Raw genomic sequence first — 26915 nt, 5'->3', positions numbered from 1 at the left:
CTTTGGCTTCGAGCAACCAAATATATGCAAATGAATGTTCCATTAAGTCTCGTCAAGCAAAATGTTCCCAGGATAAAACCTTGTAGTTTGTCACTAAAAGAAGAAACATCAGTGAATCTTCCACAATTAATGGAAAAGTGGATCGGTGACTGTGAAGTGACTGAGCGTGGGATGAGAGCCAAGCGGTGAGAATCGCTCTCCGAGGTGTCACCCCTCGCGCCCCCCTTTCAGCCGGAGCCGCGATGCCACCGGCGGCGAGGGAAACCGGCTCAGACGGTCCATCGGTAAATAACGGAAAAGAAACCGAGAGGCCGGGGCGCACTGTGCCCGGGGCGAGGCGTTCTCTCGGCGCAGAGTACGCAATGAAGGTTGCAACGCGTTTCCCGCGTCCTCGGCACGCGGCGAGCGCCGTAAAATATGCATTTCAAACATTTTCGTTTTTTTTTTAACCCGAAGAAGAGCGAAGCGAAATGCCTTTCCTGTTGGAATCGCACGTTCTCTCTTGCAAATCAAACCGCCTTCATATCTGCAAAAACTACAATGCGCTCGTCAACCTCCTGTGTCTGAAGGGTCGAGGCTCGGGGGGGGGGGGGGGGGGGGGCTCATGATGAGGACGTCCACATCGGAATGATTCATGCCGGAGCGACTCAAATGTTCTCCGAGAACGTGTGTCGAGACAAGAAGCCCTGAATATGAGAACCCGAGGCTGGGTGAGCCGAGTCAACTCGCAACGCAAACTCTCCGTCTCACTTTTCCGTCTCCACGTCTGGTGAACGCGGCGGTGGGTTCCAGGAGGTCTCCCAGCGGCGCCGCCATCGTGGAAATAAATAAGGTCAACTCCCTCTCGGGGTTGCGTTTCCTCCCCGTCATCGACGCGGGCGACAGGATTCCTCCGACTTCCACACACATCGTTGAATACGTTAAATATATTCAACAAATCAAACAGTTTGAACTCTTAACGCGGTGGTTGTCAACTGGTCTGGCCCTGTTAAAAACCCACCAGTTGAGAATCACTGCTCTAACGTATTCCAGAGGAGTCTGCTGCCTGCAGAGAGATGGAAGGAATCCCCCCAAAAAGGGAAGAATCTTGGGATTTGGTGTAATTGTGCCATTGGCTCCGTATGCTGAACTCCCCTCGCGTTGTGACGGAGGCTTGCGTGTGTGAAAACACACTCAACGAGTACGGGCCGAAAACACTAAATGAACTGGTTGTGATGAATCCTACTGGAAACAGATGTTTCAACTTGCCTTTAAAAACCACTATTGGCACACAAGGAACGACACACTGCTGGACACGCAAACCAAAAGAGGCCATTTGTTCAGGCTGCGAGCCGCAGGGGAAGCTTCTCTCCTTCAGCTCATCTCTTGGTGAACATGACATTCAGGACCCGACCAGAGCGCCACACCTGCAGCAGCATGACCAGCATGCACCTGTGCTGGCGGCAGTGTATAGAGTCACTTCGGTGAAATATATATGAAGTAAATCCCGCACCAAAAACGTAGCTGAGCAATTCACCCCAAAGTCCTGCACAAGTAGATGTCAGAGCGCCGACGGGAGCAGAGCAGAGTCTATAAAAGAGCAACACACTCAAACCGATTAACATGCCGGCACATTCTCTTCTATCCTCGGGGTCCGCGGAGAGAGACGGGAGCATTTAACAGAAACCTCAGAGGCCGCGGAGGCCTTGAGCAGCGACTGTGAAGTGTGGGGGGGAGATGGGGGGCGTGGGGGGGTAGGGGGGTGGAGTCTGCTGGGCAGCACGCTGGAATCTGAGATTCTAAATGCATCTTCGTGGTGGTGGAGAGAATCTTGTTTGTTTGCTTGTTTGAGCCGTGGTGCATAATGTGACAAAGTAGCAAACTCAACTAAATGACAAATGCTGATTGAGAACTTGTGTAAAGATGAATTGTTACGTTTCCGCTCCGAATCCACGTTAAACTTTGGTTGGTATCGTTGAATAAACCAGCGGAATCCTTTTTAAAAAGGGTCCAAGAGAAAAACCAAGCGCTGACTTCCCCCATGAACGCAGCCATTAGCTCTGGTTTCGCAATCACACCCTTGCAACTCTGATTATTCACATTAACAAGGGCCATTGATGACACTCCCGGCTGTGGATGGGCTGGTGTGAGTGGGAAGGATGGAGGCCCTCCACCCTCTTCATCTGGGCCGATTAAACAGCCACAACAGTGAGATCTTTACAATTATCTCCAGTATTTTATTTATAGCCTGGTGTCTGTACTCAACATGAAATATATCCCCAAACCTTGACTTCCACCTGCCTCATTAATGACACAACGGTCCTTGCACAGACTCCACTGAGCTTTCATTTACACCAACAAAACAAATAGGATGAAAACCAGTTTGAGCTGGTGGGGACGGACCGACGTGAGGGGGGGGGGGGGGGGGGGCAAAACTTCACCGCGCCGAAGGGAGGGACGAGCCAGCGGCTGGTGTCGAAGCTGGTAAACGGTGTAGAAACAGCCGGTGCTTCAGTTGTTTCTACGCAATCAGGAGCACGGCTCATGTTGAAAGATGACACACAGAGGAAGGCAGTCAAACGCGTGGGTACGCACTCCCACACGCACACGCCAGGCACCGAGGCGTCTGGAGGGAGGGGAGGGGGGGCGTCTCCATCAGCCCGCTCCACCTACCCAGAGGACCCAATCAGTCCGTGAATACACATAAAAGGAGGCTGCCGTCTGCCTCTCCCCGCCGCTCCATCCATTCGCCACGTCATACTCCCCTTATTTTATTTTGTTTTCATCTGCAGCCCAACATCTGACGCCGGCGTCTCTCTGCTCTATGGACGGCCTGGACGGACAGACCGAGCGTCCCCGGGTCGCTCAACAGGAATCTTCGGCATGCCGTAATAACTTAGTAATAACCACTGAGAGTCTTTACCGCTCATTTGTTCTTGACTGCGTGGACGAGAAGACATTTGACCCTCAAACGCGTCCCCGGCTTAGAGGGAGGAGAGCGTTTTTTATTCCAGCTTTTCGTAGACAACAAGTGAAGACGGGAAAAGGAGATTATTTCTCTTTTTATATTTGTCCAGCTTGGTGTGAACCAACGAGACCCACGTGCACGTTCGCAGCAACACAACGATTTCATTTCTGAGAAGAAAACGACGACATGGTTGATGCAGTACTTCCTGTGGGGTTCCTCTGAGGACGCGGGAGGGTTTTTCTGTTTGTTTTTGTAGATTTATTACCGTTTGTTTGCCATGTTGGCACTTTAAAACTTGGGCGCAGCCACACGGTGCAGAGTGAGTGTGTGTGTATGTGTGTGTGTGTGTGTGCGTGTGTGTGTGTGCGTGTGTGTGAGAGAGGGAGCAGTAGTGGGATGAAAGGGCAATAAAAGACTAAATATAGGGCCGAGAGAGATGGAGAAGAAGGGAAGGGAAAAGAAAGGCAGTTTTATAGTTTGCCCTTTTCTCGGTACCAATCCGTGTGTGTCTGTGTGTGTGTGTGTGTGTGTATGTGTTTTAATCTGTGTGCGCTTGGTGAACTGACACAAGGTGTCCCGGACTGAGAGCATGAAAGGACGGATAAGAGCGACAGTAAAAGGTCGCTTCCCTGCACGGAAACCTTGGGCCGACTGCACGAAGGGCCGAGGCGCCATTTGCTCGCGTGATGCCCATGAAGACCGAAACCAACGGACGTTACGCGTTTTCACCCCAACCGAGCGTCCGTGCCCATCTTCACCGGGTTCACCGTTCGAACCGCGATACCGACGCAATTATCCCTTTTCCGCGCTTTCGAGCCGCCGTGTCCTTTAGGGCGTGGGGCCGCGAAGCCCCCCCCCCCCGCTGCCAACACAGACACACACACACAAAACAGATCAAAACACATCCAAAAAAAGGGATTAAAGAAAGTGCCGACACGCTTGAATCCTTCAAAGGGCGTCCGACTCCATCAAAGGACGAGCGCGCTTAAATACGAGGCGACACCCGCGAAGCGTCGGCTTTTACGTTTCTACTCCCCCCCCCCGGTGAAACCCGATATCAAGAAGCACGGCGATAAGTGGCAGGCGGGTTATCTGCGAGTGCCGCGGTCGCCTACGAGCGAGAGAGCGGGAAACGGGGGAGCGCCGCGGAAACGGAGGGAAAGGCCGAAAACCCCCAAAAAAGGGTGACGCGTCTCTGAGCAGAGGACTCGTGTGCACAGGAAACAGACCGGAGGGGAAGACGGAGCTAAACTCACTCATGGGGGGGGGTCACCTTAAGCAATTCTTAGGGAGGAGCAGTTCAAAGCGTGCCTGGAGGAGGGGGGGGGGGGGGGGGGACTCTAACTGAATACATAGGATGGGCCACAGCCCCCCCGTCTCTTTCGTCTGAGTCCCACGCGGGATGAAACACACGCAGGCCGACTGGACGCCGGCGCGAGAGCTGAGAGACACTTCAAAGCTGAGCAGTGTGCAGAATAATGAGTGTCCCAACAGCCAGAAGGCCTTGTTCTGGTAACGGTTGTTACATACTGGGTGTGTATTTCACCACCAGTGCATCAAATCAGCCCATGTGTGGAGTCGTTGGCTTTCGTTGGGGGGGGGGGTTGCTTCCCCGCCGAGTGAGCGAAGGGAACCCGCACGTCGGGAAGCAGAGATCTTTGTATATTTTTTTTTTTGCATCAAAATCCAATTGCGCTTTTCTTCCTTTAAAACAAAACACAGCGCGTGCTTACACGAGCCGGCGGCAGCCGAATGCACCCGTCAATCACCCTGCTGCTTTTTCGGCGACGTGTGCAAACACACGCCTGCCGCTTTGTCACACGCCAACGCTCTGAGCTCCTAACGGCACGCGACGCCGAAAAGGAGCGAGAGCCCGGCGATGTGAACGGACGAAGGTGAAGAACACGCCCGCTTGAGATCAATCTCAGACCCCCGCCCCCCCCCCCAACCCCACCGCCGCGCTAGCCGACCGTGACTCGCTCCGTCATTACATCCGAGAGGTCGCGCCCACTCCGCCCCCGCGCCCGCCACCGTTCCCGGGCCTGATGGCGGCCTAATGGCCTGCTCGCTCTACACCGCAATTAACCTTTTTATTGGCCACCTGCCCGCCAGACGGAGACGCATCAGTGTGTGCGTGTGTGTGTGTGCGCGATTAGAACCATAAATGCGAAAGCGTTAATGTGTTCCAACACAACGGCTGCAGCTTTTATGTGGATTGACTTCCATGCGCCCGGATTTCAACCCGCCCCCCTTCTCCGGGGAGAAATTGATTGAATCTGACGGCCCACCGCGGTTGACCCGGGGGCGGGTCCCGGCGGCGGTGACGTTGGCCGAGGCACGAAACGAAAAGTGTCGCCGGCATCGCGCATCGAGGGACGGCCCGCTATCCGGACGCCGCTATTGGGACGAGAGGTCGCACCTGCAGCAGTGGCTCCAAACGTCCAACTCCGGGGGGCTTAAGGATGTAGAATGTTCCCTCTGTAAAGAATCTAAACATAGATTTCTATACATGTATAAAGAAACGGAATCACGGCCACATCCGAGAGGCTTGTACCGTCCCGTTGTCCTCTCACGAGCGACTTCAAATCTGGCTGAGCAGTAAGCACACGCACACACACACACACACACACACTCGCCAAATTCAATTTCAGGGCACGGCTCGACTCGAAACACCTAATAATCACACGTCACCGGCTGTTCCCAAAGCTGAACAAGGTCACATTGTGCAACTAGAAAGGAAAAAAAAAAAAAAAAAAGAGCCTTTTCACAAGCGTCCATCCGGTCGAGCGACGCCTTCAGGCTCCATCTAGCGAGGTGAAGGGTTTTTCACGGTAGAGAAACAACAAGTCGCTGAGCGGTTGGGAGGATGAAAAGAAGCCGTTCACCTCGCGCGCGGCGAGGCAGCGGACATGTGAAAGAAGCGCTCGGAGAAGAGAAGTCTTTTCAATGGCGTTATGTTCACACACTCGCCGGGTTTCCTCTTCCGTTTAGCTTCTGTAAACTAATTCAGGAGGAGGAAGAAGCAAAAAGAACAACCTCAAGCGGTGAAAAAACTGTTTGAAAAGCCTGGTTGAGAACGTGAACACGGTTCCATTAGCTCTCTGAGGAGCGACGGGCAGATGCTTCCTCTAATTCTAGCGCTTTTAGCGAAACATCGAACCTTCCTGTTTTATATGCAAATCATTAAAAATCACAGATAAAAATATGGTAAAGATTTAAAGAGGTGCTGTGTTCTTTATGAGGTATTTGTCTTATATCACATGACCTTATTATTGTGGTTCATACAGTCCAGTACAGACGAAGGTCCCTGGCCTGTACACGCGCGTTTGTCCTGCACACATTCAACACTCGTCCCTTTACCCTTTACCCAGGATGCAGCGGGGCCGGCGCTTACCTGCTACGGCGAGGCGGGCCGTGCGGCTGGAAATGGAGCCGATGTTGTCGATGGTGGCGACGCACTGGTAGGTGCCCTCGTCCGGCTTGTTGTGCTTGGAGTGGACCACGTGGGCGAAGAACAGCGAGCCGTCGGGCAGCACGCTCCGCCGCTCGTCCGACACCAGGCTCATGAAGGTGCCGTCCTTCTTCCACTCGACGCGCACCGCCGCCGCCGCCGGGTCGCTGTGGGTTGAGCAGTTGAGCAGCGCCGAGTTGCCCCGGATGGCCAGCGTGTCCTCGGGCTCCACCGTGAACCAGAAGGGGGTGAAGGGCTGCGCCGCTGAACCTGGGGGAAGGGGGAGAGGGGGTGGAGAGGGGCACAGAGATATCAGACCGATTCCTCCACACAAGCAACTCGGGCCTGAGCCTCAAAAGAGCAACAAGTCAAATCTTTGAACCGCTTTCAAATATTGCATTTATTGTTTGGCAGAGGACACGGGAGAGGATTCTAAAAGGCCAACCGTCAATTACTGAAGCTCCACTTTCCCTTCAACCGCAAGACTACATCTGCTGGCTTAATGCCACAATTTAAAACCCATTCACGCAAAATGTGCTGGTGGCTGAAATGAAAGGACACTGCAGAACTCAGAGCGACCCGGACACTCGATGAAACGCTCCTGGGGGGGACGAGGCCTCCTCTTTACATTCATAGTCGGAGGCTTTTCATCCCGAATAACCACGAGTCCCGCTGGAACCGGGAGGAACCGACACATTGAACCCGGTCCGGCCGCCCCGGCAGGTGAAGATCACGTCTCGCAGCGGAGGAGTAAAAAAACGCTTTTGGAGCGCGGCCGTCATTTCCTTCCCCGGGCAGAGACGTGCGCATCGCTGCGACGCGGAGAGCGCCCAGAGTCAGAGTAGGTGCAGTCGCTTTGCATTTGTCCTCATCCATTATTCAAGTCCCCCCCCCCAAGAAGAGTCACACCATCGTATTGTTTAGATAAATAACACCAATTACCAGTTCTGCAGGGATCAGTGAGCGAGGAGAAATAATTAAGAGGGTACGAAGGTGTTTTAATAATGCAGCGAATGGACTGAAATAAGTGTCGAAATGGTAAATGTAGTTTAAAATATGCCTGGGAAATGGCACATCTCCTGTGGGGGGGGGTCAGGGGGGAGGCAGAAAGAGAAGGAGACGGAAAAGAGAGATGCTGTGTCAATGGTTCAGCCATTTAAACTACTAGGAGGTAATTCCTCCGCCTCGCGGCGCAGAGTCCCTGGTGTGAGATCCAAAGACCGACGCGGTGTGATGCGCGGTCCATTACCGTGGCAACGCGGCTGCTTGTCCTCACACGCTTAGTGCTCTCGAAAGCGCAAACAATTACAGCAAAACGCTGCAGAAAAATAACTGGTATTTTTCACTCTGACACGATCGGGGTAAGACAACGAAGCACCATCCATGCCGTGCACTAATTTGCTGATGGATATCAGTAGAATGGGGAAGTAGTGACCTTATTTTGCCTCAGTGGACCACAATGGACCTTACTGACCAATCAAGGATGCGAAGGATGGGAATAGGAACATTTAGAAACCTCATCTCGTAGCTTCCACCTCACAGAAAACCCTCGTTTGGAGTCTTCAGTCCCCTTTTTTTTGACCCAGGTCAATCGGCCATGTTTTAATGTGCAGCTACAGACGCCGGTGAAGCAACATTACAAGACATCAAACGCCTTTAGACAGCACCGGCGCTCACACACTCCACATTCCCCTTGTAGAATCCCTTCCGGCGGCAGTCGATGTGAGCAAACAGCAGTAAGAAATTCGGCTGCGCCGCCTCCTGCGCCAGCACCACACAGTCTCCGAGCAGTAAGCCAGCGCTTTGACACCCGACTGAAGTGAGCAGCTGATATCAGGGGGGAGGGATGGGGGGGGGGGGGGGGGGGGTACGATAACTCGAGAGCGACCCGGTGCACATATTGGGCAGAAAATGTGTTTTACTGATGGTGCGCGTGACAGATGGAGAGAGACCCGAGCGGAGTGTTGGCGGCGGGGGAGGGGGGCGGCGATTCGTCGCTCCTGCAGACCCGGAGGACGTTCCCTGCTGAACAGTGGGCCTGCGGGTCGGCACAGAGCTTCCAGACTGAAGTCTGGCTGCCGTCCAGTCAAAAGACCATCTTCAGCTGCTATCCGAGGAGAAAAAGCCCATGGGCCGGGGTCCTGTGGCATCCTATGGGCGCCAGAACCCCCCCACCCCCCCTTATCATCTTTTTCTAAAGCCCATCGGAGGCCGTCAAACCTCCAGGAAGGCAAACAACGAAGCTCCCGTAGTGACCAAAGTCCAAAGCCAAAGGGCCCCGGAAGGTGTAGTGGCGGAGCCGCCGGACACACCGCCCCAAGACTTAACAAATATTTTGACGATAGGCTGCAAAAAAAACCCTTCGTTCTTTGTGTTTCGGTGACTGTTGAGAACTAGAAATGCACATTGGACTCAGCCATGAAGCTTATCCTGGTTCAACAAAAAGGCTCATCGAATTGATGTCAAAGTCAGTGTTTAAAAAGAAGGTGTAACGTAAGAGCGCGCCTGCCAAACTATTCTAAATCAAACGGATTTATTTCATCTCTTGAAGCCCACATATTAATTCTTCTGAACCCCCGAGGCTGGAAAATCATTTCTGTGATCAATACTAAAAAGGAAACCGTCTAAATGAGCCGGGCAGGGCCAACACCTCGGGCCCCAGTGGGGGGTCCAAGGATCTGAACTCATTTGAAGAAGACGCACAAAAAAAACACGTCACCTTCACAGACTTCAGAAGCCTTCAACTTTCAGGCCGAAGCCAACGAAAAGTTTACTTTTGACAAATAACGAGGTTGCGAGCAAAAAAAAAAAAAGTTCCCCCTCCAGAACGAGACGTTGATTGAAGCCTTGATTGAAAGAACTCAACGCAACGCGCGTTCCTGTAAGCCATTAAAGTGAAAATATGGAACTAAACAATGCAGCTTCTTACAATCGCACCGGGGGGGGAGACAGAACACACACACACACACACACACACACACACACACACGCACACACACACACACACCTTTATGAGCGGATTTAGTTGCACTGAAACACTGCGAGCTTCTAACAACACAGCTGCAGAGTTAAAGAAGGAAGGCGGTGTCAAAGAAATCGTTACAGCGCTGCACGTCTCATCCACCCCCTCGTTTGTCTTTGAGAAGCAGGATCCACCACACGAGGACGAGGGAGAGAGGGGGAGAGAGAGAGGAGGGGGGGGGGGAGAATGAGGCTGTTACTTGATAAGTGTGGGCTGTTACCTCTGTCGAGAAATCCACTTTGCTCAGCAGTCATAAAAGGTTTTGGGAGGCCGGTTTAAGGTGGTCTCTCCATCTCCCTCCCTCCCTCCCTCCCTCCCTCCCCCACCTCGCAGCGTCCTCCTCGCTTTCACAGGCGAGAGGCGGAGTGGAGACCTGGAGTTTGTGCCGTGTTTCCCCTCCATGAGCCGCCGGCTCGCTGGCAGCTCTGGCTCAGCGCCGGTGTTTTTTGGGATGTTACACGGCTCCCTGTCAAGGTGGGGGGGGGGACTCCGGTAACGTGTTCACAGAAAGCTTGTCAGGACATTTTGGCAGGGGGGGGGGGGCTGGTAAGTAACCTGAACAGAAGCTGGATAACTCACTCCCGTGTGCATTCTGTGACGTGTCGCATTTCCACCAAGAGTCGCTCAAGGTGAGGAGGGGGGAGGGGGGAGGGGGTCTGCGTCCCACACAAAGACCTCCTGTTCTCCTCTATTCCGTGCGCCGCTGGGCAGGAAGCCCCCCTCCCTCATTGACCCGCCGCCTTATCGACTGCCCTCCCCATTGGGGCTGACCGTGGCAGGTCCGACAGAGGCCTTCTGTGGCCCGGAGAGGGAAAAGCTTACCGGGTGGAGCTAAATGGTCCTATTTCTACTTATCTTCATGTCGCAATACACTGCGCGCACTCTTTGCTCCGTGTTGCCGCTGCAAAGAGTAGAAAATCTTTTACGGCAGCGCCTCACAGATGAAGGGAGAGCTTCCAAGCGAGGCGGAGGCAGGCGTGGGATGGCGTTTTTTTGTAACGAGCCCATTCAAGCCGCCGCTCGCCGCCTGTGTTATTTCCATCCCTCCTTCTGTTTGTCCTTCTCCCCTCGGCGTCAGGGTCGCTTTAATAATGCTAATGGAAATGGTTGTCTCCGAGCTCCCTCTACCTCTTCTCCTTCATCTTAATGCGTCGACGGCGTGTCTGTTTCGCCCGCAGAATCCTTCATCTTCCCGTCTCTCCGAACCCTCGTCTAAAGCCCACCTGTCAGCGAGGAACACCTCGGGGAAATAACAATGATCTCGAGACCAGGTGTTGGGAGACTGGGTGTCTCTGATGGATCGGCAGCTAACTTTCTGCATGTGAGGTATACCTTTTTAAGGTGGGGGGGGGGGGGATGAGTTTGGGCACTTGACTTGCAATAAGTCAGAGAGGTGAGAACCTGAGTGGAGGACACCCATTCCATTACCGGGTAATGGAAAACAAATGAGAAGAGGGCACATTCATTAAGATCGGCGAGTGCTTTCAATGCTGCGGGAAGACGTTCACGCCATGAAACCGCTTCTGAGAAATGACACGATAGCCGGACTGGAAAGTGGAGGTCGGATCGGTTTCAGATTGGTAGCAGAACATAGTCGGGATAGCCGCCGATTCGGGGTGTTCTCAACGTCCCCCTCGCCGCCAATTGTGAGATGAGGGATTGAGGCCAAGCCAGAAAGGGGATGGGCAACATGATCGGGCCGGCTAGCGCACACTGGCTGCCCCGCGCTGGCTCCCGCTCAACTGGCAGATTAAAAAAAAAGAGAGACGACGATCCAAATTTATTTTATTTTTTTCTCCAGCTCAGGGTTCCCTGTCATCCTCTCTGCCCGCTGCCATTGTAAAAAAAACTCTGGGAGGCCCCGGAGGAAAAAACATGGCCATGGCCATCGGCTTCACTGAATACCGCCAGAAAACGTCACTTCAAGACAAATGTCCCGTCTCTCTTTAATCAGATGAAGAAAAGGATCCCACTCAAATGATTTGCCGGTTAATTGGATTAGCGAATTCTTTAAGTGCATGAGCCCCGGGGGAAAAATAAAAATAAAATAAAATTTCAACATGCATTTGTTTTCATCGTGGCTCTTTGAGAGGACACGGTTACTACGTGGTAATTGTGCCACGCGCTTGCATAACAGTAATTAATGAGTAACTAATCCTTCACCGGTTTATCAGTGTTTAGCGCTTAATCCAAGACCACCTTGGAGACATGACCACAGCCACAGCTCCTGTTCCTCTAAAAACGCAGTTTAAACACTAATAGTGGAAGAAAGAAACTAGGCAAAAAAAAGTAAGCAATTCAAAAATTTGACATTTCATCATTTGGTTAAAAAACTGAAATTTAAAATGAACGGATCACAGAATATGTTTCGGTTGAAGCGGCTCAGCCTCCGAAAGGCCGAATCCCGCCCAAACGTAAAGCCATTGTTGGGCTGTTGCCGAATCACACAATGTCTCTTACTCGCATTTTTTTTGTTTAAACGTCTCTTCCCGCAGTTTGAAAAGCAAACTGAATGTTGAGATGAAAAGTGAGCAGGAAACAGCTCTCCGGTGCTGAATGATTCATGCTTCGCTCTCATTAGCGTATCATTCATTTTTTATCAACGCTAACAACAATTACATTTGGAACCCATGTTTCTGTAATGGGCATATTTGTATTCCTCTGCCGTGCACGTTAAGCAGGACACATACGCAATCACCATGTGTCCTGAATTATTAAATGTGTTTACAAATGCAAAGCGAAGTAATTGGACCTCGGACAATACCCAACACACCATTCACACTGCACGTGTCCTACTGAAACGATGCTGCCACTAACCCTCAAGCCAACTCTCGTCTACATGTTTGAATTCAAATGATGGCAGCGCAGCTCTTTTACCAATATCACACTGTTTGCATATTGCGTTATTTTGCGCGTGGCTCAACACGACCCAAAAGCGTTGAAATATCCGTCGGCGGATATGACCGAGCTTCCACCGGGCGAGGCGGAGACCCAGAAGGGGCTGGGTAGAGGTAGACGGGGTAACCTCGCTCACCTCCCTTGGTTCTGATAATTAACCAGCACTGATTTAGGCTCAAATTCCCCCCCCCCTACCTCTTATCAGCCTCCCCCCGCGGGCCCGGCGCAGGGGGATTGGCCCGCCGAGGCGACAGCAGCGCAGACAGGCGTGCTGCTGGGAGAGACGGACTAAGGACGGGCGGGTGAGAACGTCAAAAGCGAAATAATTGGAGGAAAAAAAAAAAAAAAAAGAGCGAGAAACAACATATTTCTCGGGGATGAATGGGCGCCCGCGGAGCAGTCAGACTAAAGGTTAAAACCATCACTTAATGTCAGGATTTGAGAATTGGAATAACCTTTTCTGGTTGTTAGAAGGAGCCTACTGAGGAGCACAAAGTGGCGGCAGACGCTATTATCTGCCGTTATTTTTTTTTTTTTTGAGCGACTTGCTCTTTAAAAGCGAACTGGCGGGGAACCCACCAGGTGCTGAGACGCACCGCGCCCTCAGAGCACTGCCAGGAAACAACACCGTTGGGTTTAAGTAAGTCCCGCCTTGCACGAGTCGGCTGATAAGGTTGTAAAATCAGGCAGGAAGAAGGCTGAGTGAGCCCAGCTCCGTGCTTTCTCCCTAAACAGCACCAGACGAGATAGTCATCGGAGACTGGAAAGCACATTCGTCTTTCCACCCACAGGCTCCGCCCCCTTCCCCATCAGCCCCTGTTACTGAAGAAAACCATGTGGCTGTAATCAGATATCCTATGGATTTTTTTAATGAAAGACAATATTGCATTCTCTTGCCCCTGGTTTCATTTTTTTTTTTTTTGCCATCACACACAAACACACACAGCGGGGGAAAAGAAAAAAAAAATCAATAGAATCCAGTATGTCTTGCAAAGTCAAACACCCGGCAATTTATCAGCATTGGATTTCAAAGTCTGGATGCGTGGCCTATTTCGTCCTTGACTTCTGTCATCGCGTTGATCGCAAAGGGAGACTGATCGAACGGGTTCGCGCACACGCACGCCGCAGTCGGCGTTATTGCAGGGGGGGGGGGAGTCGAGTAGAGCATCTGGCGAGCAGAGACGGGGGATGAAAGCGCGGCGCACATCGGGAAACAAGTCCGCCAGAGGTCAACGTCCAGGCGTTCACTGGATCACAGTCTCCGGCTCGAGCTCCTTTGAGCGGTCAAGTGTGGCCGTCCTGCCCTCCGATAAGCTCGCTGCCAATTACCGACCCCCCCCCCGGGCAACGCGCGAAACATTTCAAACCGTCTCCGTTTCCCCCGCTTGTTAAGATAAGCATCTGCTTGTAAAGTCTGCCAATTACGACTGGCAAGCAAAGTCAATCCCCTTTCAAAGTCACGATAAACATCGGCTATTACATTGACCAACCATTGTAGTCTGAACGTGAGCGATTGAATGAATTTTTTCCCCGATTAAGTTTAGTTTTTTGTTTCATCCCCAAAGTTTGTCGTCTTCTCCAATTTGTACCTTCAGGCTCAGTCTACTCTGACAGAACAGACTTCTGTCAGCAGTAATATATATATATATATATATATAAATATATATATATATATATATATATGCCACTATGCTTAGTGGACTGCTGGTAAAAGGAGCAGCCAGTCGCAGCATGTTCATAGTCAATTGGAGGGAAACCATTTAGCACCGGAGCCCGAGAAAGATCAAAGCCTTTGAGGCAACGCCGGGCGGGAGACTCAATTACTATTTTACTCGAAACTAAATGCTACTCCTCCAAAAGAGAAAGGGGGGGGGAAAGGATCTGAAAATAACTTTTGGGACCAATCATCCCGGGCGACAGGGAGAAGCAGGGGGGGGACAAAGGGGAACGCCATGTGAAGACAGAACTGTAATGTTGGTGCAGTTAAGTGTGGTGCCAGGGGTTAAGTGGTAGCACCAGGGGCATGGTTAACATTGCAAAATGAAGAGGCATAAAGGGAGGTCTCTTGGATATTATTAGTGTGCGAAACTGCAAAAAAAAAAACATTTTTTGGGGGGGGGTTCCTGAAAAGAAGCACGTAATATATAATATAGTATCAGCCTGCAGACACTGGTCAACTCCACAGAAATGTCTAAACCACCACAAGCTAATTACTCTACAGCGGTGGTCCACAATCAAGAAGGTCCGACGCACATAATTAGGAGAGAATCCGGTCAATTTTCAAAAAAATATATATATTCTTTCTGTGGTGCGGCCCGGTACCAAATGGACCACTGCTGTACAGAACAGCTTGGGTGCACCAGCCATGACATGGCTGCATTTCAAATGGGTTTTCATCTCTCTCATTCCTCCTTTTTCTGTTCAGGTTTCCCGTCAATCTCCACATGACAGTTCAGAAAAGGCTTTTAAAAACCCATTTGGAAGAGGATAAAAAAAAAAACGCTCTACTAGGCGCACTAATCGCATCAACGAAGGACCGACCTGAACCTCCGTCTAACCACACGGAACTGATTTACAGATTTATTGGCATTTATCAGAAGCTTTTTTGCTTGTGTGACAGGCATTCAAATGCAAAGAACTCAAGCTAAGCCTAAATTAGAGTCAAGAGCACTGCAATTTGTTGGTTGATCCCCTCCTTTCCTTTTTTTTTTTTTAACAACTCTCGTACCTTTGGCTTCATCCGCGCAATCGTTTTCATCCAGCTCGTCCGATCGCGGTCGAGCGGAACGCTTCTTTGTTTGCCCCTTTGTTCCACTGCGACCGGCCGCTCGAGGCCTCCGCCAGCCTCCAAAAAAAGGGGCGACCGCGACAAAAGGGGCCTGGGAGCAACGCGGCTGATCTGGTGGCACGAATGGGAGGGTGAAGTGCGGCGAGTGCGGCGAGCCGTTGACAAAGAAGCGCGTCGCCGCACATCCTCTCTGGAATCTGCACTCTCGGTCACGGAGGCCGGGTTTGACGTAAACGCGTGCCTGGTACCGGTGCCGATAACCATTTTTTCCCGCCCCCCCAACAAAGGCTGAACCCTCATTAGATGCTGGGTGATGCTAATGTGAATCATATTACAGGTGAGGACGAGGTGCAGTGAAGTGGTAACAAGACGGGCTGTTTTTTTTGAGGAAAAGCAAATAAATCCAGCGGGACAAAGAGACAAAAAGAGTTACAGCTACGTGGCCTCAATCAGTCCAACTTAGATAACAGAAATTGAGTCACTGCGTCCTTCCGCGGGACACAGGGCTCCATCACAATGGACATCATTCCTCACCGTCCACGGCCCACAATGCGAGGCACCCGTGCGCTATCGGTGTTCACAGACAAAAGGTTGTGGATGACATATTAAATGATAAAAAACAACAACAAATGGGTTCAGCGGATACGCCAGCCAGTCCTTTTAACAGACAAACAGACCATGTGGCGTTCCTGGGGTGAAAAAATGAAATGTGATATTATTTGAAATAATGATTTAATATCAGTTCTTTTACAAGAGACGAGAACATCCGAAAAGTAGGCGGTGGGGCAAAATGGATTTCATGAACCGATCAGGATATCGTAGGTTTTCCATATGAAAACAAACAAACCACAACCCTTTTGTGTACACTGAATAAATACATTTGAAGTTTCTCATTTAATTGTGGCAAGTTTGGGTTCCCCGTCCTGGGCGCGAAGGCAGCAGAGACGTCGCTGGTTCCCTCGGCAGCGGCTCATCTGCGGCAATTACACCGTATTATCGGCATCAATTTGGAAATCCTCCGGTGACAAAACATCATCCGTGCGTCTCAGCGTCGTGAGTCGGATAGATGAGTCCCATTTCCTGTGCGCTGATGGATCGCATCAGAGCTCCCATCATGTGATGGGATTACTCTGTGTGTGTGTGTGTGTGTGTGTGTCTGCAACCACCACAAAGCAGGAGATTTAGCCCATCAAAGAGCCCCCCCCCCCCCCGTCTCCCCCAACTTCCTTTTCTGTCCTCATGCGTCTGTCCTCTCTCACAATAAAGACACAGGAAGCGGCGGTAGATCCGATCATCAGAGCACAGCGGAGCGTCGACACCACATCACCGACCGGATCGATCCGGTCTGGGTCGCCGCCCCAAAATGTGCCAGTCAAACGCGCCTACGCGCCCGCATGTTACAGTCCGCCATCAAACTCATCGGCGAGGCTCGTCTCGGGGGGGAGGGGGGGCGGGGGAGGGAAGGAGCATCAATAAAAGATGAGAGGATTATGTATTTAATATGCTACATATAGCTCGCGCCGTAAAGCCGCCATAAATAATTCACAGGAAAAAGGTATTAGACGGAGGCCCCGCGTATCGCCGGAGCAACGCTTTTCTGTCACGCCGGGCGCCGCTCGACAAGTCTTCCCGCGGATTGAAGATGGCGCGCCGATATCCGCTGTGAAAAACTTATTGAGAAAACACTCACTGAAGTTGTGATGGATGATTGTGTGTTTTTCCCGAGGTATTGACGCGCTCCTCCCCAAACAACAGCGTCTCTCAGTGATTTCCTCCTTACAACCCAGATGCATAATGAGGTGCGGTCTCCACAAGTGTGTGTGTGTGTGTGTGTGTGTGTGTGTGTATATGTGTGCGTGTGTGTGTGCGCGTCTCTACGTCTCAGGCAAGCCGAGCTGTTGAGTAAATAAGTGGCTGAGTGGCAGCAGCTGATGAGCAGTAATGATTTGTGTGCAGTGCAGTCTCTCCCCCCCCCCCCCCCCCGTCTCCCAGAGGGTTTCATGCCCCCCCCACCAACCCTGCTAAACACCAGGCCGAGGCGAGAGCTGCAGCCGGGGGGGTCGGGGTGGGGGGGGGGCGCACCCCGGCCCTGAACCCATCTATCCTCGACACAAGAATAAGGCCCTTGTGAGTGTGTTTTTAATGGAGCATGCAGCAGCAGCCCCCCATGAAAGTATAAATATACAAGTAGCTGTTGTCTGTGTGTGTGTGTGTGTGTGTGTGTGTGTGTGTGTGTGTGTGTGTGTGTGTGTGTGTGTGTGTAAGGCTGCCTGGAGGTTAACTAGGAGAAAGACATCTGCTGAGGCTTATTTGTTAGCGACTATAAGCGTCGGGTAAACCGTACACTTCACCGAAAGATAATAAATGCAAACACGGCGACGTTCGCGCTTCGCGGCGGCGTTTACGTGCGGCTGATGGCGCCGCGCGTCGGCTGCGCGGTAAAAAGCAAACAGTCAAGTCAATTTGCATCCAGACTGCAGTCACTTCCAGCCTAATCCTTCCTGATCAAACAATTTACCGTCTTCGCTTCGGGGGGGAGAGGAGGGGGGTAGTCGAGGGTACGTGAGAGTTTAAGCTCTGCGAAAACAAAAATACTTATTAGCCAACACAGATAGTTATTCGTGTCCAGTAGCCCCCCCCCTCCCCTCTCTCTCTCAGCTGAAGTGCTTCTCGCTGGGTTTCCCTCGCCCGCTCCATCACGTCCGAGTGTTTGGCTGAATTATTAAACGGCTGCAGGTCAGCCGCCACGGCGGCGCGTCCGCGTCGGAGGCCACGTGTGCAGCGCCGTGTGTACGCGCTCGCGGGGATTGTGATTGGGTATTCACCTGCTCGCCGCCCGCGGCGCCGACACGGCTCCTCTGGATTTACTTGGGTACACAAAGCATTTAATATACACGCATCTCCCCGTGCGTGTGTATATATATATATATATTATATATCCACGTGTGGCGTGCGGCCAAGTGGATTGATTAAACCGCGGCGCTGCAGGAAGGCCGGGTGTGCACGGGGCCGGGGCGGCAGCTGTGGCGCGGCGATACGAGGAGCCGTCCGCCCACTGGAATTACCTCAGAACGTAGAGCGCGCGCTTATCTGCGTGGGCAGGTTTGTGCTCGGCTCCGCGGCGCCGGGAGTAAAAAAAAACAACAACAAAAAAAACGGAAAAAGAAACTGAGGCGTCCCCGAGGAGCCGTGCACCGATCCCGGGTCAGCCTGCGCCGGCATCGAGGTCTGGGGGAGCGACACCCGGGTGCAACCGGTTTACCGTTTTCAAAATGTCCCGGGCCACGCAGACGCAGAATTACAAACGTTGGGGACCGAAATGGCCGCGACACGCGTGTGCAGGAGGGAGCTGCACGGCAAACTCACAAACAGAAACACACAGAATGTCCAAGCACGGGGGGAGGGGGGCAGGGGGGGGTTCAAAGGATTTATTTGACTCCTGAAAGGATTCCAAGTCTTTCTGTTTGAGACGCAGGCTCAGTGAGTGACGTTCACCTTGTTTTGTCCCGCTGGATTCATTTTTTCCCCCCCCTCAAAAAACGACACGCCAACAACAAAACAGCCATCAGTCCGTCTTGTTACCACTTCACTGCACCGCGTCCTCACCTGGGGATCCGTGAGGGGGGGGGGAGGGGCACCTTTGTTAAAGCGCTTCACGCTCCGGCGCCTCAAGAGAAATGTGAAGCTATGGGAGAGACTTGGGCGAAGGCGGTGTCGTCAGGTGGGGTGGGCGGGGGGAGGACACGGGGAGCGGCTTTAACCACAATCCATTGGGTTTCCCGTCACGAGCGCGGGGGCGGGACAAAGGGCTGATGGGAGAGCCGCTCCGACGAGGGGGGGGATTATGGTAGTCGACCGCCTCAGCAAAAAGAGCCCAGTCGTCCTGCACACCAACCCGATCACAGCAACGTGCCAAAAAATAGGAAGGGTGGGGGTGGGGGGGGGGCAGACAAATAGTGGCAAACACTCCCCCAAAGCTTGTCACGTTTGGAGTCTTGCCTCTGGGACCCCCTTAATTAGCTCGGACGCTCCATCTATTTTAAGGGAGCAGCATAGCAGCTTAATACAGCACATGAAAGGCCTCGCTGAGTGATGAATCAAGCCATTAGGGTCGGCCTTCTGCAGCGCTACGAGACGCCCGGCCTGTCTTCTGCTCGGGTGGGGCGGGGGGAGGGGGCGCTGTCCTGTTGAAAGGCAGGGGTGATAATTGCTGCCGGCTCTTTTGATGTTCCCGACAACGGCATAATCCGTCTTAATCACATTAAAAGGGGGACCCCGCTCGGCCAAGATGCGCAAGGTAGCGGCCGCTGGCTTCGAATGGCGAGCAAAGAGAAGCAACAAGCCGGCCCTCTAATTGGACGCGATTAAGAAAATCGGCCTCTATTCTGGCTCTTAATGTCAACACCACCCCGAGGCGTATTGTGCTCATTGTGTCCACGGTCTCACTCCACTTCTCCAGCAAGAAAAACAAATTTAAAAAGGAGAAGAGGCGTCAGCCCTGAAAGGGTGACAGGCTTGATGAAAAGGTTCAAAGGAGCTCTTAGCAGTGTGCAGCTCGTGGAGTCGCCCGGTGGGGGGGTCGTCGAGGACCACGTGCACACACACACACACACACACACACACACAACCCGGGGTGCCCTGCAGATGATCCCCGCCGTCCCGGGAGGCCAATATGGCATTTCCCCCCTGAAGCTAGGCGGCGAGCATACGACGGGTCTGGGGGGGCATATGGTCGCGCTCTCTGCTCGGCACACGAGGGATCGTCTTATTGATTCTGCCCGCAGACAAATCTTACAAATTAGCAGCTCGTCCCCGTTTCTGAGAGCAAATTACCACCTGCAATTATGTTTCATCAGCTCACAAGTGTGTGGTGGTGGTGGTGGGGGGGGGGGCGTCTCACTGGCTTGTTGCAAGCGCTTAGTCGACATGTCACGTAAACAAATAAGACACCTGGAAGAGATTTAGGCATCAGAAGCGCTGCTTCATCAGCTGCTTAAATACGTGAACTCGGAGATGCACGTGGTGCAGGATGCACGCTCGCTCCAGCCGTGTCCACATGCAGGACGCAGAGGCCGTCTGTAGGGAACACGACTGACTTTGTACCAAGGTACAAAGCGCCATCTCTGTCTCTGAGGTGTGTTTTTAACTTCCAAGGCTTTCTTGTGTGATGGAGCACCTGGCTTCATGCTCCAATCAGCATCACAACACAGCCGCTAAAAATAACCCGTCTGAAGGGATTAAGAGGAAAAATAATACTAGGAGACATCTCTGGAGTTATTCACTCTCAAGTTGGATTATTTATCATTTTCTTAAGTGCTGATGCCTATAAATACATTACACTATGATTATGTCTTTAATTGAGTGTAGCTGCCTCGCTGCTGTAGAACAGTCAAGCTGTTGATCGGACGTGACAAGTGGTGGAAATGTATCCGATGTCATGTTTATGTGCACGTGCTTCAGTAAAAAAAAAAAAAAAAGACATAAGGATGGATAAATGGAGTGAGCGGCTTTGTCCTTTAATTAAATGACGTGGAACACGTTGAATGAATTAAGATAATACGGATTTATAATATAATGCTATTAATTATGGGATTTATAATTAATTTACAAACAAATGTTTAATTATACGTAGATTATGCTGGTAAGTCGCATGGGCATTGTCAGCCTCTTTTAAATCAACTGCTGCCCCCACTTCTCTGTGATCCCCAACACAATCTTCCAATCACTGCCCCCCCCCCCCCCCCCTTAATGTGTGTGTGTGTGTGTGTGTGTGTGTGAGGGGGTTTGCGTGTGTGTGTAGCAGAAAAGGGGGGAAGGGTTCTCTGGCATTGTTGTAGGAATCAAATAGCGTTGCCACGGCAACCCTCTGGCAGTAGCAGCCTCTTCGCAGTAACCAGAGAGTTCACCCCCCCTCCCTCCCCCCCGGGACCTGCCTCACCTCCCTCCCCCTCAGCCCCTCTAGCACGTTTGTAGAGGGGTCGCAGGGACAGGGATCCAATAAGGGGGTTGTTGGGGGGGGGGGGGGGGGTGGTGTTGCCTGGCATCGGGGAAGGGGGGGGGTCGTCCTTTGAACAGCGGTTGACTGTTCGAGCGATAGCGAGCGATAGACCTCTAAAACGAAACGTTTCATCTCCGAGTGTGACGTCCGACACCAGAACAAGAGGCGCAGCCTGTTGATTGACATGTTGGAGAGCTGGAGGGGGGGTGGGGGGGTGTCGTGGTAAGGTCGTTATTAAAAAAACACTCATCTTTCGAACCGCTCAAAGCGTCAAAGCACGCTTGTGTTACAAACAGGAGAAACCGTCCCCACGGTGAAGGTTCCTCAAGTGTTTCCTTCCAGCTGGTTACCTGGGCAGACCTCCGTGCTCCCAGAGGAGTCCTGCAGGGTCCTTTCGTTCTCCGGCCTGCAGAACTCCTCAATGCCCCTTTGTTCCACAGTGGCAGCGTCAGGTTAAAACAAGGAGACGTTCAGCAACGTGGGGAAACAAGAAGGAAGCTCGATCCAAACCGCCCTCTGAGCTTCCAGCTTCTTTTCCCCGCTTTCACCATCCCGAACGTTTAAAGCGGCATCATTGTTAAATGAAATGTATTCACTCGAGAAACGTATTTTTGGAACCACTGGCAATTTGGGAAAGAGCCAATCTGTGCAGGTCTGTGCGTCGAAGTCAGAGAGTTTGGACAAGCGAATGAAAGGAACGCGTGAGAGGTGCGGTGACCCGCGGCGTGGGCCTCCACGTGTCACCGAGCGCACAAAGACGCACGCGCGTGTGTGTGTGTGTGTGTGTTCAACGCCGACTAGAGCAGTGCGGATATAGAAGAATCTCTCGAATTGCACGACTCCGTGTCATTTGTGTGTGCTGGAAGCGGTTGGAATCCTTTAAGAGTCGCTCCAGAGATCCAATTTGGGCCGATCACTTGAGCTAACGAGGAAAAAGCCCCGGCCGAGGTTTTCAGCATGAAAAATACAAACTGTGTTATTCATCAGTTTGCCATTTAAAAAGAAATTGCGCCGGATGAAAATCGGATAAAAAGACGGCGTGAAATAATATTTCACAAAAGGCCGTTTGTACAAATGCTTACAAGCATCTCAGCGAATCCGCCGTGACAACTCAGGGAAACACGGATGGGCGTCCGAGGGCCGCTGATTGATCACAGCAGCTCAGGAGCCGCGGGGTCTTTGCACTCAGAGGTTATCGATGGACGAATTGATTATCTGTAAAATCCTAAACGTTAAAAAGGCAGTTGGACCAATAATTTCAGATCTGGCAGTGACGTCGGACGTGGGACGGTGAGCTGGAGAAGCGGTTCCTTCCCTGAACTCTACCAACGAAAAAAAATGAGAAAGAAGAAAAAAAAAGAAAACTGCAGGGCATCTGAAGAGGTTCCCCCCCCCCCCCCCCCCCCTCAACTTTAATTACAGCCCTGTTGTCAGATCTCTCTCCAAGAGCTATAAATTGGAGGGAGGTGGTTGGAATAGAGACTGAGCAACTATTTCCCAGCCTCCCCGTCTCTTTTCACTTCACAAACACACGACGCGCCAAAACACAAGAGCCGGGAACGCACAAGGACGCCTCTCACGGGCCGGAGAGCAGATGTCACACGGCGGCTGCTACACACTGAAAAAAGGGGGTCGGGCAGCCGGTCCATCTCGCCCACTCAACCGAGGCCCCCCCGAAGGTGTGTGTCCACTAACACTTATCTGCAGACAATGGAACATGGGCACTCTAAGTAAAAAAAGCATAAAACGGCAATATGGATCCAAATGTCCTGAGCGATGATTTGCCCCCCCCGGGACCCTCTGTGCTCTTCTCTTCCCTCGAGCAAGGCTGCGAAAATGAATAACAAAACAGCCCAACGGTGCAATTTGGCGTTTCCACGATTTATTGCCGAACAACAGCGTGCGTCTGTTACATTTTCAATTACCCTCGACATCCTGGGCTGGTTTTTATTTTTATTACACCAGCGCCCAGTGACACGTCACACGGATGAGTGTGACGGATATCAAGGTCGGTGTGGAAAGGCAGCAATAACAGGAAAAGGAAAAGATAAATCTCCTTTTCCTTAGATAAGCAGCGAGTGGATAATAACAGAATGGTAATTATGTTAATTTGTCAAGGCGATAACAGAAAGACTGTGTGCTCATGTTAATACACTCAAACAGCTGTGCCTTTTAGACCAACTCGGTCCAGAAAAAAATATTCCAGGATTTTTTGTTTTTTCAGACAATGCAGGTTCTTCTGCAGGCTTTAATTGTATTGAGGATACTGACACTGTGTCAAGATGTCAGATAAACCTCCATGTATGTATGCAAAGTTATGGCCCATATCTGCTCCACTGGTAGGGGGCATTTTGGAGGCCGTCACGAGATGATGGGCAGAACCGGCGTGCCACAGTTAAACCCCCCCCCCCCTCCATCACCCTCCACCCCTCAATGCACCGTCTGCCACCGCGGACGCTCCCAAACCACCCAGCTGCCAGCCTCTTTCCACGCATGCATGATGATGGGTGCCGCTGAAAGCCAAAGGGCCCCCGTCAGACCACCATCACAGCCGCGGTGAGCCGGAGGATCGGCGCACGAAAATCGGTTCTAACGGAGACGGTTCTCCAGTAGAGAAGGTGATCGGCCCTCTACGGACTCCCAAAGCTTCCCCCTGCTTCTTTGTGTACCCGCTGCTACATGCTCACCACCGCCGGGGAAGCAGGGCCCCAGCTAGCCGCGGCTAACGCTGTAAGGCGTGGATAGCCCCCGGTGTCACCCCGCCCCCACAAGCGACTGGTGTGAAGACCTGTTTGGGGATGACACCTTTGACACCCCAGGCTGTTCCCTGGCGTGAAATCTGTTTTCGTCTGCTGGCTTCACCGGCTACAGAATGTCCCACTGGGCAACCCCCCCCCCCCCCCCCACACACACACACACACACACCTTCCCCCTACATCCTCTCCTGTGGCTTGGGTTCCCCCGATCCGCCATGCATGATCATTTGCATCTCATTTCCCGCTGTAAAACAAACACTGTGCCGGGTGCACACGTCTAATATCGCTGTCCAAAGGCATCTCGGCTTGTGGCGTACAGCGGTGTGTGTGTGTGTGTGGGGGGGGGGGTCAAAGCACCTGCTGCGCCATTGATTAGAATGCTCTGCGGGGTGGTGGGTGTCTGTCCGACCGACGGGGGGGTTTATGCATGCGAGCGCGTTCGGACGTAAAAACTACGCGTGCTGAATTCAGATCACGTGTCATGGTTGGACGCATGGAGAGCTGGGTTTGTGGGCGGGGGCTCGGAGAGGAAGGAACATGTGTTCCACGGCTTTACATCCGTGACAGCGTTCCCGACCAGGTCAAGACCTGAAGCGTTCCCCCGTCTTCTCGTCTCCTCCCCCAATGTTCAATCAAGGAAATGGTGTTGGACCGCTGACACCAGGATGCCCGTGTGGAGACCTGCCATGTGATTCAAATGTAGTATATCCCCCCCCCCCATTTCATCATTGTCTACCTGCCGAATAAAGGCAAAAAGAAAATGCATGCGTTTTGCCAAAGTGATTTGGGTAAAAACATGGCGGGCATTGTGGACGCCCCGGGGGGGCCGTCCTGGCATCGGCATGCTGCGTGTTGGTTACACGCCAGACAGTGAGAGAAAGCAGAATGTTGTGTGTGTATGTGTGTGTGTGTGTGAGTGGGGGTGGGGGTGGGCTGAGGGTAGATAATCCACCACCACGCACAAATAACGCTGCACCTCCGGCTTCCGGGGGCCTTCCTTTTGTTGACGGGGGGGGGGGCACAGTGTCGCTCAATATTCAACCTGACAAGCACAGCAAATCCCCGCGACGGAGCCGAGAGTCGAGAGGAAGCGGGTCGCTTTGCTCATTGAGCTGGAGACCAGCCTGGCGCGGCAAACAAACAAAAGACGCATGGGATGCGTGGGATGGGGGGGGGTTACCGCACGGGGTAATAAAAGCTCCAACCCGCCGCCGCCTGGAGAGCCCAGGGAGACCGACACAAGCAGCCTGCGTCCTGGGGACCTGGGTACGGGGGACCACGGATTCACGGGGAGGGCGGGCGAGTATGAGAACCGCCAGCTCTTCAAATACTCGCCCAAACTGCGGAATGGGGGATTGTGGGGGATCTGCCAGGATGAGCAGTACGCTCTCAGTTTCTTTGTCTGTTCACAAACCCCTGGCAGTCCGTGTCCCTGAGGGAAGAAGGGGGGGGGGGGGGGGGGGGGTGCAAAGCCCAACGGGACACTTCTCCAGGCGAATCACGAGAGTCTCAAAACGCCATGATCCTCCTCTGCTTCCAATAACGCTGATGGCGTCCGGCCACCGAGAGAAGAGCAGAATCAGTGAGAGCGGAGCGACGAACTCTCACAGATGAGCTTGCTGGATTCTGCTTAACTGTCTCTCTTAACTGTCTGACTGTTATGGAGCCCCCCCCCCCGCCGCCCCCCCGCCGCCCACCCCGCCTCCCCTTACACGGTCAATTAACCAGATTCATTAACCATCCGATATGTCACGCTCAAAATCAATTTGGCTGCCGTCCCCGTCCCCGGATTCCGCCCCGATAAAAACGCCGTTGAAAGAAGAAGAAACAAAGATTTAGCTGACAGTAATCACACATAAACGAATGGCTTGCATTACGTTTCATGGTCTATGTCAAACCGTTCATTTGCTCGTTTCCCGGGCCATTGTCAGTTGATTTTTTCAGTGCAATTAAGTCCACGTGTGGGAATAACAAATTAAACCCCCCCACTAATATGGCACCTGTAGACTCCCCCAGTCTTCCATTTCCCAATCCATCATTTCTGTGTTCGTTTACGTTGGAAACGGCGTCCTTTCCGCACAGAGATGGTTGCACGTGGCCTTGCTGGACCGGCAGGGTCGGACCCTCGTTAATCCCCATAAATCCCAAACTTTGATTGAAAATTAAAAAAGGACACACCACTCCTTTTCCCCCGAGGGGTAAAGGACACACCGCCCCCCCGCTCACACTCTCCGGCCTTCACTCTGTAAGCATTTTGTGAAACCGGGCAGCTGAGGCCGTGACGCCGGGAGCCTCTCCGGGCAGTAATGCGATAGTGGGAGACGCGCCTCACCCCTCGTATCCTCTGCTCCGCCTCGACGCGTTCACCGGATTCGCCTCAACGCGAAGACACACGTGGCTAAAAAAACCTCCGCCCGCATATTTAAACGCAGCTCCTACAGTACCGAAGGTTACAAGGCTAACGTGCTAATGCAATAACCCCCAGATTTGTAGCGTCACATTACAGCGGCTCCGATTGTGCGCCGGGGGGCAATCTGTTTAGCCGATATTACCTCGTCAGGGCTTAGAACAATCCTTTTTGGGGATTAAGTCGGGGGGGCCTGTGGAACAGCTTTAATCTGCAGAGAAACAGCAGCATACGACAAACCAGTTCGCTCGGGTTCTCGTTTCCCTTTGAATAGAAACGGGGTGACCCCCACGCCCCCCCCCCTCCCGCCGTCGGCCTATATTTAACCTGCCGCAAGCCGCTGGCCAATAACATATTAATACAACTCTGCTGAAAGCCGATTTGCTTTGGTGTTAAACTGATCCTCCGCCGGGGGGCTCGGTTGTCACGTGACATCGAGGTGACTTACTGTCGTTGGTGAAAAAGAGAAAATCACTTTCGTGTGGCCGGTTGCACCTTCCGCTGTCCACGCCACCGATACCCCCATCACTAACATCCCGGCATGTTCGGGTCTCGCTATCGGTTTGAAAGGGCATATTTGAGCACGGACGGGGCTCTTCTGGTGGGTTCTTGGGACGCGCGGGATGAGAGCGATTGATGTCGAGTCGC

The 26915-nt window shown here is 52.4% G+C and overlaps 1 protein-coding gene across 39 annotated transcripts in view; it reads right to left on the bottom strand.

Annotated features, from left to right (window-relative positions):
• neo1a (neogenin 1a) overlaps nt 1-26915 on the bottom strand; it is a 110898-nt gene that overhangs the window by 61998 nt on the left and 21985 nt on the right. For all 39 annotated transcript variants that reach the window (XM_078085694.1, XM_078085704.1, XM_078085703.1 and 36 more), the window contains one exon: nt 6342-6668. In XM_078085694.1, the coding sequence (XP_077941820.1) occupies nt 6342-6668 (327 nt within the window). The remainder of the gene's footprint in view (nt 1-6341; nt 6669-26915) is intronic.

Source organism: Gasterosteus aculeatus, chromosome 12, assembly GCF_964276395.1.
Source record: "Gasterosteus aculeatus chromosome 12, fGasAcu3.hap1.1, whole genome shotgun sequence".
NCBI lineage: Eukaryota > Metazoa > Chordata > Actinopteri > Perciformes > Gasterosteidae > Gasterosteus > Gasterosteus aculeatus.
The sequence above is the reverse complement of the archived record's forward strand: the minus strand, read 5'-3'. Positions and strand labels throughout refer to the sequence as shown.